The 14,722-nt window shown below is 31.1% G+C and overlaps 1 protein-coding gene across 8 annotated transcripts in view; it reads left to right on the top strand.

The window, feature by feature from the left end:
• The window catches only part of LOC106876851 (myoferlin), a 198,796-nt gene that overhangs the window by 134,710 nt on the left and 49,364 nt on the right, over positions 1 to 14,722 (top strand). For all 8 annotated transcript variants that reach the window (XR_016240821.1, XM_089348070.1, XM_089348069.1 and 5 more), the window contains 9 exons: positions 3,821 to 3,921; positions 5,077 to 5,190; positions 6,953 to 7,052; positions 8,150 to 8,352; positions 9,552 to 9,658; positions 10,879 to 11,074; positions 12,479 to 12,631; positions 12,948 to 13,088; positions 14,189 to 14,275. Coding sequence is in view for 7 of the 8 variants with exons in the window: in XM_089348070.1 (XP_089204196.1) it covers positions 3,821 to 3,921; positions 5,077 to 5,190; positions 6,953 to 7,052; positions 8,150 to 8,352; positions 9,552 to 9,658; positions 10,879 to 11,074; positions 12,479 to 12,631; positions 12,948 to 13,088; positions 14,189 to 14,275 (1,202 nt within the window). In the remaining variant the exon portion in view is untranslated. The remainder of the gene's footprint in view (positions 1 to 3,820; positions 3,922 to 5,076; positions 5,191 to 6,952; positions 7,053 to 8,149; positions 8,353 to 9,551; positions 9,659 to 10,878; positions 11,075 to 12,478; positions 12,632 to 12,947; positions 13,089 to 14,188; positions 14,276 to 14,722) is intronic.

Raw genomic sequence — 14,722 nt, 5'->3', positions numbered from 1 at the left:
TCATATTTGACCTGCCCTGCAATGTCATTCTAAAAATGAACAATTACATCATCGAAATCTTGAAGCTGCAAGACAATGCATAATTAATTCAAAACGGTGGAAAGAAGCATTATATCTGATAGCAATGTGGATACTAAAGGGTTATTGCCACACTTATGGTGTTGTTTCAAAGATTTGCTATCTTTTGCCGAAACTACATCTCTCAATTTGTGTGTGCACTAAAATAACTGCTTATTGTCTAACTACAAAATTTTATTTTGCTTAAAGAAAATGTATTAACTAATTTTTGAAATTTATTTTATACAAATATTTTTTTACTAAATTGTTTTTGTTTTTTTAGAAATCAATTTTTTATTTCTGATTAAATGTTTTATTTTTTTTTAAAGGTACTTACCCAGGTAACTCTTCCACATATCTCCTTTTATCTGTTGACAAATCAGAATCAAGTGATCCAGTTTTCTTCATATTTCCCCCCCCCCCTTTTTTTTGTTTTCCCACCTAGCTTCTCTGTCTCATTCTCTCTCTTTCTCATTGCCTCAACTGTACTCTTTTTAACATACAAATAAATATATCCTACTGTCTTTTATTACCCTTTCCCCTGTATGCTCCCTGTCCCTATCCACCCAGTTTTGCTCTTTCTCTCTCTCTCTCTCTCTCTCTCTCTCTCTCTCTGCTTGCTTTTTGTTCTTTTCCCACTCTTGAACATTTTCACTGTCTTCTTTTCCATTCTAATTCCTGCTATGTGCCCTCATGTGTCCCCACCACACCCCACCCAGTCTTACTCACATTTTCCTATGACCCCATTTGTTTTTACATCTGCCATTCCATGTAGGCATGGATTAAACATGTCTTTTTGAGCAAATGCTTTACCACAGGATATTTTTCCTGATGCCAACACTTTTAGCCTCCTCTTATGCCATGCAGGATTGCAGCATACCTTTGCTAAAATCCTTGATATATGTATACTATTGTTTGTTTTTATGTGAAGTTATATATAAAAGCAATTTAACATTAAACTAATACTTTTTAGTTGAGAGCATGTTTAAGTTATACAAGGAAAAGGTTGACTCTTGAAGTTTTGACTTGTTCAGTGTCATCAGTCTGATAACAAGCAAGCGTGAACTTCAGAAGCTGGTAATAATATTCGATTTCATGTATTAAGTCTCATCAAATACTCATTGATGCATATATTGATGGTCCCTCTTCACACTGGCCCATTGTTACAAATATGGGTGAAGTGTCTTTTTTTTTTTTTCTGTTTACTTTGCAAGAAGAATCCACTTTTACACAGATGGGAGAGACTTTATATGATTGCTCAGCTTTGTAGAAGTAGCCAGTATATGTCCCTTGGATCACACTCTAAAAAAATAAAATAACACATTACATAATGAGGCCTTGAATGTCCTGCGAATAGGAAAAAGATGGAGTGACTATAGCTGGAAAGCTTTTGATCATATAATTTCTTACACATGGTTTATCTTGAGCTAAAAGCAAAAACAGTGTATGGAGTTCCTTATTCATTTCAGTACCCTACTTATTCAATTCCCTTTGTAAAAATAAGTTATAACACTTGCAATAAGCTGTGATAAATTATGACTTAGTTCTATATATTGGACGTCATAGAGGGTATCAGGAGATGCAAAGTCTGAACTGTAGTGAATTGAATTATGATGCACTTTGCTAAATAGAGAGCTAATGTGGCTTCCTTGAGATAACATTACCTGTAGTTTAAGGGTGAGAAGAAAATTTCATCTTGAGCTTCTATTATCTCTTGTGTATGATTGATGCTTTGTATCAATAGCTCTTATATATGACTGATATCTTGTCCTCATCTCTTCTGTATTTTATATATATATAAACTGTTTATTCACTTCTTTAATCCTTCCCTCCAGATGTCTAACTGATCTTTCATCTTCACAGCACGACTCAGACCCATAAAAACCATATCTGGATGCCTTTTCCTCTGATTGTTGTCCAACATAAGGACGTTGCTACATGCTAGAATGTTCTTATCAATTCAGAATTGTTTCCATTGATTGTTTTTTTTATTTTGTTTTTTACTTTTATTCTTTGTGTGTATGTGTGTGTGTATGACAACATCTGAATGCAATAAGTTCTCTGTTAAATTTTCAGAAATTTTAATGTTTTTTTGGTTTGTTTTAATATTTCATTTTTCCTTTAAATGTTCTTTATATGTATTTTTTTAAAGATATGAAAAATAATTATAAAATATTTTCTTTAAAATCAATATTCAGAATTTTAGCAGTTGGTATATCTCCTTCCCTATTTCTGAATCCGTTTTTGTTTACGTTTCATTGCTCTCGTTACCAGTTATTTGTCTCCATGTTTGTAACATACGTCACTGATAAAAATCAATAACATTTGTTTCAAATTACTCCTCATTCTGGACAACTTGTTTATAAAATTGTTGCTCATTTTTTTTTTTTTTTTCTTTTCGTTGTCTAGCTGAATAATATACTTATGTAAAATACAAAAATATGTGGTTGTCAGATGTAGTGGTAGGGTCACTAAAAATTGAGTCTAAGCCCTATTTTGATAATTTTGCATTAATTCTTCTTGAAAATGGCATGGATGTCATTATTTTTTATACAAATTTGAGACAGAGTTGTATGTAAAATCAAAACCTTTAATACTAGCTGCCATAAAGTAATGTTTTTTAAAACTAAATCTACAATGAAATTTTGCTTCTAATAAGGTACTAGTTCTTATCAAATGCATCACATTTAAAAAATTACTATTTATATTATTCCTTTGGTGTACTCTCCAACCACATGTTGACTCAAACAGTTACATAAGTTAAACTAATTATCAACTTAATTTTCAATAACGCCTGTCTTTTTTTATTCTGTTGATTTTTCTTTCTTTTATCTGTGTATTCAGTTTGCACATTACTCAAAACTTTTTAATTTGTTTAAATCCAATTTTGGAACTATTTTTATTTAAACAACTTTTAATAGCCAACTAATTAAGGTAAAAAAGAAAATTTATATTAAGTCTAAATAGTTTCATTATTTGTTTGGCTTTAAAATACAGATATATTCTAAATAAATGCTTACCATCTAAACCATGCTTGCTTATTTGCATTTAACTTCTTTAAATTTTCTTTTTACTCTCTTGATTTGCTTTTAGATAACCCCACCCTTCCTATTACCTTTTAAAATTAATCAAACTTTTAATATATTCTCTATTTTTGTTTTTTCTCTCAAATTTGCACTTTGATAAGATCTAATATTGTAATTAGAATCTGAAAACCTCTATAGAATGCAGATTCAACAAGAGTTCTAAAGCTTAGCTTTTAGTAAATTAGTTTGACATAAAATTCCACAAGCAATTTTCCACTATGTGGTCGCCTTGAATAATTCACATTATTTTGGAGTTCTAAATAGGTAATGTATATTATTAAAATATAAAACACAGTAAGCCATGATTGAGATGGTTTCAAGCCTCAAAGTATAATGTCATATTATTCATCCTTGTTTTCCTTTTACAAATAAATATAAGGCTCTGTGTCTATACCAAAAGTGAATTATTTATCTAGCAAACAAATAAATGAGTCTACTTTACAACTTTTGTATGTGTTTAAAATTCCTATAAAAAACACTCAATAATATATATTGAACAATTTGAAAATATTTTGTATTAGATTAATATAGAGTATGTCATTTCTTAATCTAGATTAGCTTAAACCTTTTTTAGATATTTTTTAATAAATACATATTTATTCTTTGAAGAAAGTTCTATATTCAATCAGTATTTTAATAAATTACAAAAATTCAGCACATTTAACTTGTTTTTCTAGGATTTCTTCCAACATTTGGGCCATGCTTTGTAAATTTCTATGGTTCCACAAGGGAATATTCTGATTTGCCTGATGAATTTGATGATCTGAACATTGGAAAAGTAAGCAATTATTCTTTGTGCACTTTTTTCTAGTTACTGTCTTTAGCAATTCAAATCTATTAATCTCTTTAAGAAGGGTATGAACATTCCATTCCCCTCAAACTTATAAATCTGAAACGTAGAGCTAATCATCAGCTGAACAAATATTCCATACAAGTAATCACAGAAACTAATAGAAGACAAAAGTTTGAATTAGCAAGTACTTATGACTTGCTATATCTATACTAGCAGATGATGTTATACAATTAATTATTGTTGCTGTTTATAAATATCAAACTTATATCAGTGATAACAGTATTTTTACAATGAAATCCTTAGTTGAGTATAAGTAAATTCATTAAATAAGAGTGCAAGATTAAGACAATATTTTACTATATTTTTGTTAAAAAGCATTGAATTTCCTTCAATTAACTCATTGAAAATAGCTTTGTCACTATTAAGCTGGTGTTTGGAACGTGAATTAATGTGAAATTTTGATGGAAGGTTTTAATTCAAATCACTTTTGAGCAAGAAGTGTATATCATAGAATCTGGGCCTGTCTCAGACAGATTGTTATCACAGATTAAAGATGGTTAGAGATAACAGACTTGCTACTGAAATAATCTATTACACCATAATGATGAGTCATTGCAACGAAATGGTTAAAGCTCTGGACCATGAATTTAAAAGTCACAGGTTCAGACCATAAGACTTCACAACTATAGCAATATTATTTTCTTTTGTTTGTAGCCAAACTCAAATTTTGTTGGTCTACTAAATTAAGTACTTATCTTACTTTCTAGTTTGTAATTCTGTTCATTTGACTGTAATACTATATAGACAAAATGCATTATTGGGATTATTCTCATGATATCACAACATATCTTTTCACACAGACCAGATCTATTTATCGTAATATTAACCATTTGTCCGTACAATGTCTTAATACCAGGATATAGTAACTGCATAAGTTCAGAACCTTATTAATCCATAAGCGGATTAATTACTTTGTAAAAACCTTGGCTAGCTATGTATTTTGTGTTGGGAGAAATTGATGTAAAAATTTATTTTCTATAGAATGTAGTATATTTTTGAAAGGTTGGATATGGACCTCTATGTTAATATAGGATTGTTTTTTTCTAAAACATTTCATGGAATATTTCTTTCTCATTTCAGGGAGAAGGTGTTGCCTATCGAGGTAGGGCTCTGTTAGAATTGAAAACAGTTCTTGGAGAATTACCAGAACTTGCTCTAACAGATATACCAAATGATGACCTCTTGAAAGTGCAGGTTAGTTTGCTTTTTTTTTTTTTTGTTAGTCTTTTGAATCAGTGTACATTGATGTTTTTTATTGTATATTATTTTCATAGTTTTTGTTTATATTTTTAGAAATTGCATTTTTTATTCGTGTTCAGAAAATTGTTATGATGAGAATAATAGTTATTGTAAAGATTATTTAACCAAGTTACTAATTTTGAAGTTGTTCATTTACTATCACATTTTCTTGTAATTGATTGATTCCCAAAAGTTACAAATGAAATAGTATTTTAGATATCTTCTGTTTGTACTCTGACATTCTGCAGTATAGCAATGAATGGTTTCAAAACTAAATTTGTTACATGTTCAAGAATTAGATAACACATTTTAGAATTTATTGAATTCTCTGCTTTAGAATAATTTTGTTTAAAATTTGTTGGGGGTGGGTTTAAGCTATAAGACCTGTGGTTTATTTGGAAAATATGCAGGTAGGACATGTCCAGCATACCAAATATGTTCACCTCCAATATATTATGAAACTGTTTCACTGTATCATGCAATATTCAATGATGGTGAGTTTCATTTATGTTTAGGCTGAAACTAATTTATTCTCATAACTGTTTTTTTTTTATATATATAGATGGGATGGTGGTGGTGGTGGTGGTGATTGTAGATATCATCAAGATAGATAAGTTGGTGCATTGCAAAATTATTTGAGGTTTATTAGAAGTTTGGCAATCCCACATACTTAGAGAAACAGTATTCCATTGTATGTTAATTTATGTGTGTAATATGTATCAGGTTGGATTAAAGAGAAATTAATGTATTTTGGTGTGAATTTAAGTATTTGAATCTGAATAAACATTGGCAGTCTGTATGTTTTTATATTATAATCATTAATAGCTGTATCAAATATACACCTTGTGCTGGAGTAATAATCTCCAATACTTTATTAGTTTGAAACTGCTATTGTGTGTGTTTTTTGTTATTGGGACCATCCTATTTTCATTTAGAGCATATTGTCTTCAGATTTGGTATAAGAAAGGTCTTGTTTTAAAGATATGGATTCAAGAAGTTGAACTACTAAATTATATACTGGAATGATGAGGGAAATACTTTTGTTAGCTTCTAGAACTCTTTACATAAAAATGAATTCTAAAGAACAAAGCTCATTAGTCCATGTAGAAGTGTATTCTTCCATGCACTTTTCTCTGACTTCAGTATCACTGAAATATTCCTCTGGTTATTAGTATAGCAACCATCTTCACTGATTTGTTCATTTGGGCCCTTTGATATAAAATAGCATCTTAAAAACTAGTTAGTACTGTTTTTTTTTTGTTTTTTTTTGTTCTTTTATGATGTTTCTGTCAGAATAAACCATTGTTGTTGTTGATGATTTGAAATAGCACCCTTAGAAGTGTTTGTCAGAAAACCACTGAATTCATTTATTTATCACTCATCACTTGTATTTATTTTGTGTTCTGAACTCTTTGAATCAACTGTTAATTTTGTTTCTTGATATCCATACTTACAGAACACATACAATCAAATGAGAGCTCTAAAACAGAGCAATACTAGCATGGAAATCAAAAATTGAAATATTTTAAGCTTTTTAAATATAGAGACTTAGTGAGTGGTTCTGATTCTCATGTTACTTAAAAAAGTTTTTCATAATATTTACAGCCAGGATATTAATTAACTTGTGAACAGGGTTAAAGGTTTTTGTTGAAAATTTGTCTTTGTTGTGTTGCCAGGTATGACATTTAATAACAATAACTTTTATTTAATTCACTAGAAATTTATGCGCCGAAGGAATTATAAACTTCATGCTGCCTTCCTCAATGCAACAATGGTTAGCTGCATTGATGCACCAATTGAATTTGAAGTCAGCATTGGTAAGAAATTTATCTTCTAACTGAATTGAATAAGTTATGAAAATAACTAAATTAATGATATGTGCATAATTTTAGATGCTTTTGTTAATTTCAGATTCTTTGCATTCCCAATGTGTAAAATATTTGTTTCTGTGATCAGAATATATTTGTTACTTGCACTTTTAGATATTATATCGTACTTTCTTAGTTTTTGTGCCTGAACTGAAATTATCCTTCCATTGAAAAAGTATTTAGTTATTCAATAGACTTTATCCACACTAGTGATTCAGCCAGTAGAATAACCATTGCTTGAGAATGGATGACTTTTACACAGCTGACTTTTTAATATTTTTTACCAATGCACTAATTCTCTCTTTATACACAACAACGGCTTCATTGTGTGTATGAGAGTGAATGAGTAATAAGTATGATGTAGAACATTGAAATGTAACCAAAACAGCTGTAAAGCCTAATAGGATTTCAACATGGTATACAATAAAAATGTTGTTGATATTCCTTAGTTGAGTATGTTGGTGGAATTAGACATTAGATCTGAAGAGCAGAAGGTCTGTGTTTTGTCAATCAAAACTGCAACTGGGTTTCAATTCTCAGTTGATACAAGTATACTGCTGTTCTTATCCCTATCCTTGACTTAAATTTTTTCTCTCACATATAGAGCTTTTATGCCTAATGAAAAAGAGACTGATATTTCAGTTTGATAGTCTGCTTGATCTAAGTTATAAAAGAAACACAAGTCAACAAAATATTTAAAAAATACTTTGAAATATTGTGGACCAACATCCAAAGTTGACACCATTCCTAGAATGTATTTATGACTTAGGTTAAAGCAAGAATTGATTAAAAAATGAAACAATCTTTAATATTTTATTAATCAAACCTAATAAGTAGGTTGGCTAGATGTTAAAATGATAGTTTCAAATATATTTATAAATGAATTCATTATTTTTACATTAAAATAAAATAAAGAATAAAAATGTGAACATTTCTTTCACACTCCACTGTTCCAATATTTGTCAATGTAAAAACACAGTGGAAATTGTTAATGCATTTTTCTTTTACAATGCTCAAGGGAAATTTGATCTTATTTTTGATTGTAGGTAACTATGGTAACAAGCTGGACGTGAGTGTTGATCCATGTGCTTCAACAACCCAACCTACAAATGCTGTTTTTGATGGATGTTATTACCATTTCTTACCATGGGCATCAACTAAACCATGCACGGTGGTGGATAGTGCATGGGAAGATATCAGCTTCAGACTTGAATCTCTCAATCTTTTCCTCAGAATCATTGACCTACTTGTAAGTTGCCTGGCTTGTTTATGTACGACATCATTATCATCATTATTTTTTGTCCATTGTCCATGCTGGCATGGGTTGAATGGTTTGACCAGGGCTGGCAAGCTGAGGGGCTGCACTAGACTACAGTATGATTTGGCTTAATTTCTACAGTTGGATGCCCTTCCTAATGCTAACCACTCTGAGCGTGTAATTGCTTCCGTGAGCCCCAATGCTTGAATGGTGCTTTTTACATGCCACCAGCTCGAATGCCAGTTATGTGACACTGGCATTGGCCACATTGCCTCCGTGAGGCCCAATGCTCCATTGGTGCTTTTTATGTGCCATCGGCATGGGTACCAGTTACAGGACACCAGCATCAGCCATTACAATAATTATTAATTCTTATTCTGTGTTGCTATGAGGATAATATCTTTAAATTACTTTAAGTGTGTGTTTCAGCCCACCCACATTTTTTTATATTTACACAAGTCAAGTTTGCATAATTACATGTGGATTGTTAAAATAAACCTCATATTTTAATGCCTTTTCTTACACTTGTCACTAAATCTTATAGTAGGTTTACAAAACCTATTTGCTAGCACAGCAGACTGTAATCTTTTTTACTCAAGGCACAAGGCCTGAATCCTAGTGAGAAGGGGGCCAGTTGATTAGATCGACCCCAGCATGCAACTGGTACTTAATTTATTGATGAAAAGCAAAGTTGACGTTGGCAGAATTTGAACTCCAAATGTAAAGACAGACGAAATACCACTAAACATTTTGCCCAGCATGGTAAAATTTCTGCCTTATGGCAATCAATATAATATACTTTGTCTTGAGACTTCTTAACAAGATTTATGCAATATTCAAACCTCTAAACATCAGTAAGTTTAGGTTATGTAAGGTTATACAGAGCTTACAAGATTTTAAGCTGTTATCACTGTCTGATGCTAGCATTACTAAATAACTCCACTTGGACCTGTATTAATTGTACATGGGCATAATTGATCAAATAATTATCCAAACGACTGTTTCAACAGTGAATCTCAAAGTTTTATTGCTATGTATTCTGTCCTAAAATTTCTAACTTAAATATCTAGTTTCCTTTGAAGAACTTTCAGAAATTCAAATAAATGAGGGCAGTCTTTGGTAATTATATTTGATTGACAATTAAAACCAGTTTTAATATTTATTTCTTCTTTGAATTTTCCACTTTGTAGGAATCTAATTTGGAAAGAATTCGTATCAGCATGCGGACAAAACTGCCTCTTCCAGAGTTAGCTCAACTCGTGATATCATTACTGAAAGAACTGATTGAAGATTTGAAGTAAGCTTCATATTTTGTCTGAACCCTATTTTTTATTTATGATTATGATTAAGGTAAACCATTTCTGCTGGGTTTTTTTCCTGTGTTAATATAATGGATTTTTAAAATAGTTATAATCCACTTATTTCTGACTGCTTCAGTTTTCAATATATTCTGATTCTCATGAAGCTAGTTTACTCTAAAGTTTTGTTGTTGTCTTTATCTTATCAACCGTTACACATAAGTAGTGAAGACAGTTTCAGGCACGCACCCTAAATTTTCAGATATAATTATTGGTTTCAAATTTTGACACAAGGCCGGCAATTTCAGGGGAGAGTGTATATTGATTACATTGACCCCTAGTACTAAACTAGTGCTTATTTTATCAACCCTGAAAGAATGAAAGGCAATCCCAATATCATTTGAACTCAGAACCAAAGCATTTTGTCCAGCACTGTAACAATTCTGCCATATTGCCACCTTAATTTGCAGATATAATTATTCTAATGTATATTTTAATTTTATGTTTTTCACAAATTAGATATTTAATAGTAGATTCATCTTAATTATTGAAAGCTTCTTTGGTTGAAATCCTAGCTATGTCTAAGATTTGAATTCTCAATTACTATTATGCACTTGATATGTATAATTTAACATAATTAGTTTTATCTGAAAGGCAACTACATGTCTTATGAAAGATTGATTTTAATTCATTACTTTAATTGCATTGGATAACCCCTTAAAAAGTAGAGAAATATTTTTCTTTAAAAATGTAATTAATATAATTTTAAATATATTTTGTGTCCAAGTGGTTTGGATGCTGGACTAATAGTCATAAAATCAGGGGTTCAGTTCCTGGACTGAGCAGCATGTTATGTCCTTGAGCAAGATACATCATTTCACATTGCTCCACCCTACTCATCTGTAAATGAATACCAGCTTGGTGTTGGTACTACTTTTTCTCCCTTCAGCATCACATCCACCATGTTCCACTGTATCAAGAATAGGAAGGCTAAGAGAGGGTGCCTGTCTGCTCACAACTATAGAAACACCTAAAAACAATTAGCGAAAGCATAGTACAATTTATTGGATCATGTTTGCTTGCCCGATATTGTAATGACATTTTTCACATTAGTGATTTGTTTAGATTTGATTCAAACTACATCTTATAAGACTGAAAGAATTTAAACTGATAACTTTTTATTTTGTTTGTTTGAAATTGTTTCATATTTGTTTGACAGGAAACCTTTGTCACTACCCCAGTCTGGTTATCACATGGAGAATGAACTGGACAAAAACATAAGAGCCTTCAGGGAGATTGAATTGAAAGATATAACTGAAAATGCTGAACGTGTAATGAACAATGCAACAGATATCAATGAGGCATTGTCTGAGATTGAGAGTATCTTGGAGAGATTAAAAGGTTTAGCTATTGAGGTAAATTGTAAATATATTTCTTTGTAGTTCATGTTTATTGTGTGGTAGTTTTTCAGAGTTATCGTGGATAATGTTGTGAATTCCAGAACATGTTTGTATAAAATTATTCTTGCAGCAATGTTTCATCTAACAGTCATTTTCATTAAATAAAAAAAAAAACGATTATCTTTAGCATACAATTGCAAACATTCTCGTTAGATGATTTCAAATTCCATCTTAGTATCTATGGCTATAAGAATAGAATTTTATTTTAGTAGTAACAAAGGATGTGAAGGGAATTTTTTTTATGCCAACATATCCCATAATTCATAACACTTTTTCATTAACCATATACAGAAGATGATGGTAAATGTCGGTTGAACTATTCTTGCTTTTGTTGCTATTTTTAATGGGAATTTTTGATTTTCTTTCCCTTATAAACCCTGTTGCAGAAAGGTGTGCATTACCTATTCCTGTTTATCAACATGAATCTTAACAAGCTGAACAGTAGTTTATTATGTGTACATGGAAGAGGAAAGGGTCTTGTAGAGGAATGAAAGACTGCATAAACAGTTCCACGGGAAGTTTAGAAAACAACCCATAAATCTGGTTTATTGGGTACTTGTTAGTATAATCCATTAGCCCTCAGGTCAGCCCTTTCATCAAATATGTTTCATCCATGATCAACCTGTTGCTGTTGTAGGGCATTTCATATCTAAGGAGAAGGCCTGGCTTCCTATTTCTATCAGATCAAGTGACCAAATAGAGAGATCCACTTCAATCTCTACTTTCTTGGTGATGTTGTTAACTAGTTCTAAAGACACTAACACTAGCAGTATTCATGGAAATTCCTTGGCTCATTTTGTGGTACATCATCAGCCATAAACATATCTCCACTCAGTAATAATATCGTGTAATTTCTTTCATAACCCTTTAGTTGATTTCTAAGAAATCTTCTCGATTCTCTTCTATCAAGTATTCACACACACACACACACACACACACACACACACACACACACACACACACACACACACACACACACACACACACACACACACACACACACACACATACAGCAAGCTATTTGTCATCAGTGTGTGTATGTGCAAGTAGTGTTTGTTTGAATATATATATATATATATATATATATATATATATATATATATCTCGCACATTCTTTTGCCATCCTCTTTCCAGGAAGTGACAGTTTTTTTTACTTTACAGGAATCTATCATAACATTTTAATATAATAGATTAGTTTACTATTGAGTGGATCAGTAATAAAACCCAACTTATTTCATGTGCCTCGGATACAAGATCTAAAATATCTATGCCATAGTAGAAAAGTGCACTATAAAATGTCATTTGAGACTGATGTTATTTGTTAAATATTCCATAGTAAACAAAATTTTTTTTTTTTAGCCACAAAACAGCATGCCTGATGTCATCATTTGGATGATCAGTGGAGAAAAAAGGATTGCTTATTTCAGAATTCCTGCTTACGAGTTGCTTTATTCTGAAAACCCCAACTACATTGGCCGCCAGTGTGGTAAAGTACAGTCTATCCAATTGAAAGTAAGTTGAAGAATGTCTTACAACATGAAAATTTAACCAATGAAACATTATGTTAATTTATTAATTAACTTCTAATTGAGTTTTTAATTTTGGGAATTCAGTTTTATTCTTTGATTTAAAGAAATTTGGTTAGAATATTTTTCTATGAAATATTTACCAGCTTCTTCAGAAATTATAATTATAAAACAAAATTATAGCTTGCTTGGTAACTTATTTTTTACTTCCCAAATTCTAGGTAAAGTTTTAAGTCTAGCGTGAGTTTGAAATAAATCATCATTTATTATTTTTGCTTTTTCTCTTTCTTTTATCTTCTTAGTATCCTGGGCTGAAAGCACAGAAAGAAAAATATAACATACCTGCTTTGATCCGTGTGAAACTGTGGCTTGGTCTTGCAAAACAGGAAAAGGAGTGGCATAATATCCAAACTGAAGGCGAACTTGCTGTTTTTGCTGAAACTGTAAGTTTTGACCTGTTAGAATATTCAGTGTTGTTGACAATGGTTTTTGATAGTCATTAGTAGATTCTTTTACGAGTTTCAATCTCTGAATTGTACCTATACTGGGAGGCTGATCTTTAAGTATTGTCAATTATATTAATCACAGTATTACTTTGTTGGGTACATTTTGCTAATATCATAAGAGATAAAAGCAACGTTAAGCATTGTGCAGAGACAAAAGTAGTTACTACAAGGCAAATTTAATTTGGTCATTCTTTCTGATACACACACACACACATAAAGATTCTACACAGTTCACATTGATCAAATTTCACTTAAGGTTTTGGTTGACCTGGGGCTATTGTAGAAGACAGCTCAAAGTGCTGTGCTGTGGGATTAAACTCAGAAACACATGGTTACAAAGAGACAGATACCTTCTTAAACATGCACCATGCTTGCACATGAAATGAAATAAGTTGTTGTATACAAGTGATTAGATAAGAAATAAAATTTCAATGTTCAGAATATTTTAAAGATAAATTATATAAATATAGTTTTCAGTTTTAATCTTACTTAAATTTATAACTTAACTCTTTTGCTTGTCCAAAGCATTTTCATAAATTTGTCCTAAATATTCTTGCTTGTTATCAGATTTTTAGTTTCATATTTTCTGAGTAATACAAAGCTTTTCTTTCGTAAGTTCCAAGTTACTTTGTAGTTCAAAAAAAATTTTGGAATGTGTGTGTATATGATACATTTAAAAATCTGCATTGATCAATTTAGCTTACCTTTCCAATTGTAATAATCTACTAAAAGATGGTAGGAATATGTTAGTAGAAGTTGTAATGCTGGACTAAATACTTGCTTTAAAGAATGTATTTTTGTACTTTCATCTTTTGAGACCAAATTCTGCTGGAATGAAGTTTTCATTTCACCCCTTTGTAATCAAAGTGCCACTAATATTTGGAACATCTTCCCTAGTCACTGTTCCACAAAGTTTTGGTTAGTAGTATGTAAATTTATATGATTGCTTTTCAAAGGAATGTTTACCATGTAGTTAGAAGTCTGAATAAAAGTTAGCATTTTTTTAAAGATATTTTATGAAACATTTTATTTTGTAGTATGAAAATCAAGTCAGCATCCTTGGATCTTGGACTGATAAAAGCCCAACCATGACTAGACCAAAATTTTCAGATATTCAAGGAAAAGTAAGTTATTTTAGTTGTTGTTGTTGTTGTTCAGCTCCCAAGTAACCCTGGATTGAGAAGACCTATTAAAAGGCTGTTTCAATCACTGTCTTATCTATTATCAATCCATCATTTTTCTATACAGTATATCCTGGCTACGTGATCCAATGTCTTTCCTTTATTTTTAAATGATTGTGAGATTTGTGAAGTGAGAATGATTCTGCTGCTATTTCTTGATGGTTGAGTGACCAAGTACAAACTCTCTCATTGGGTCATGCATAGGCACATTAATATTGATTTCAAATTTTGGCAAAAGGCCAACAATTCCAAGGGAGGGAGTAAGTTGATTATATATTAACCCCAGTATTCAACTGGTACTTATTGTATCAACCCTGAAAGGATGAAAGACAAATTCAAAACATAAAAATGGACAAAATGTTGCTAAGCATTTTGCCCAGTGTAATAATG

This window comes from Octopus bimaculoides, chromosome 2 (genome assembly GCF_046866305.1).
Source record: "Octopus bimaculoides isolate indiv1 chromosome 2, ASM4686630v1, whole genome shotgun sequence".
In the NCBI taxonomy this organism is placed as follows: Eukaryota; Metazoa; Mollusca; class Cephalopoda; order Octopoda; family Octopodidae; genus Octopus; species Octopus bimaculoides.
Note: the sequence above shows the minus strand (reverse complement) of the source record. Positions and strands in the feature narration are given on the sequence as shown.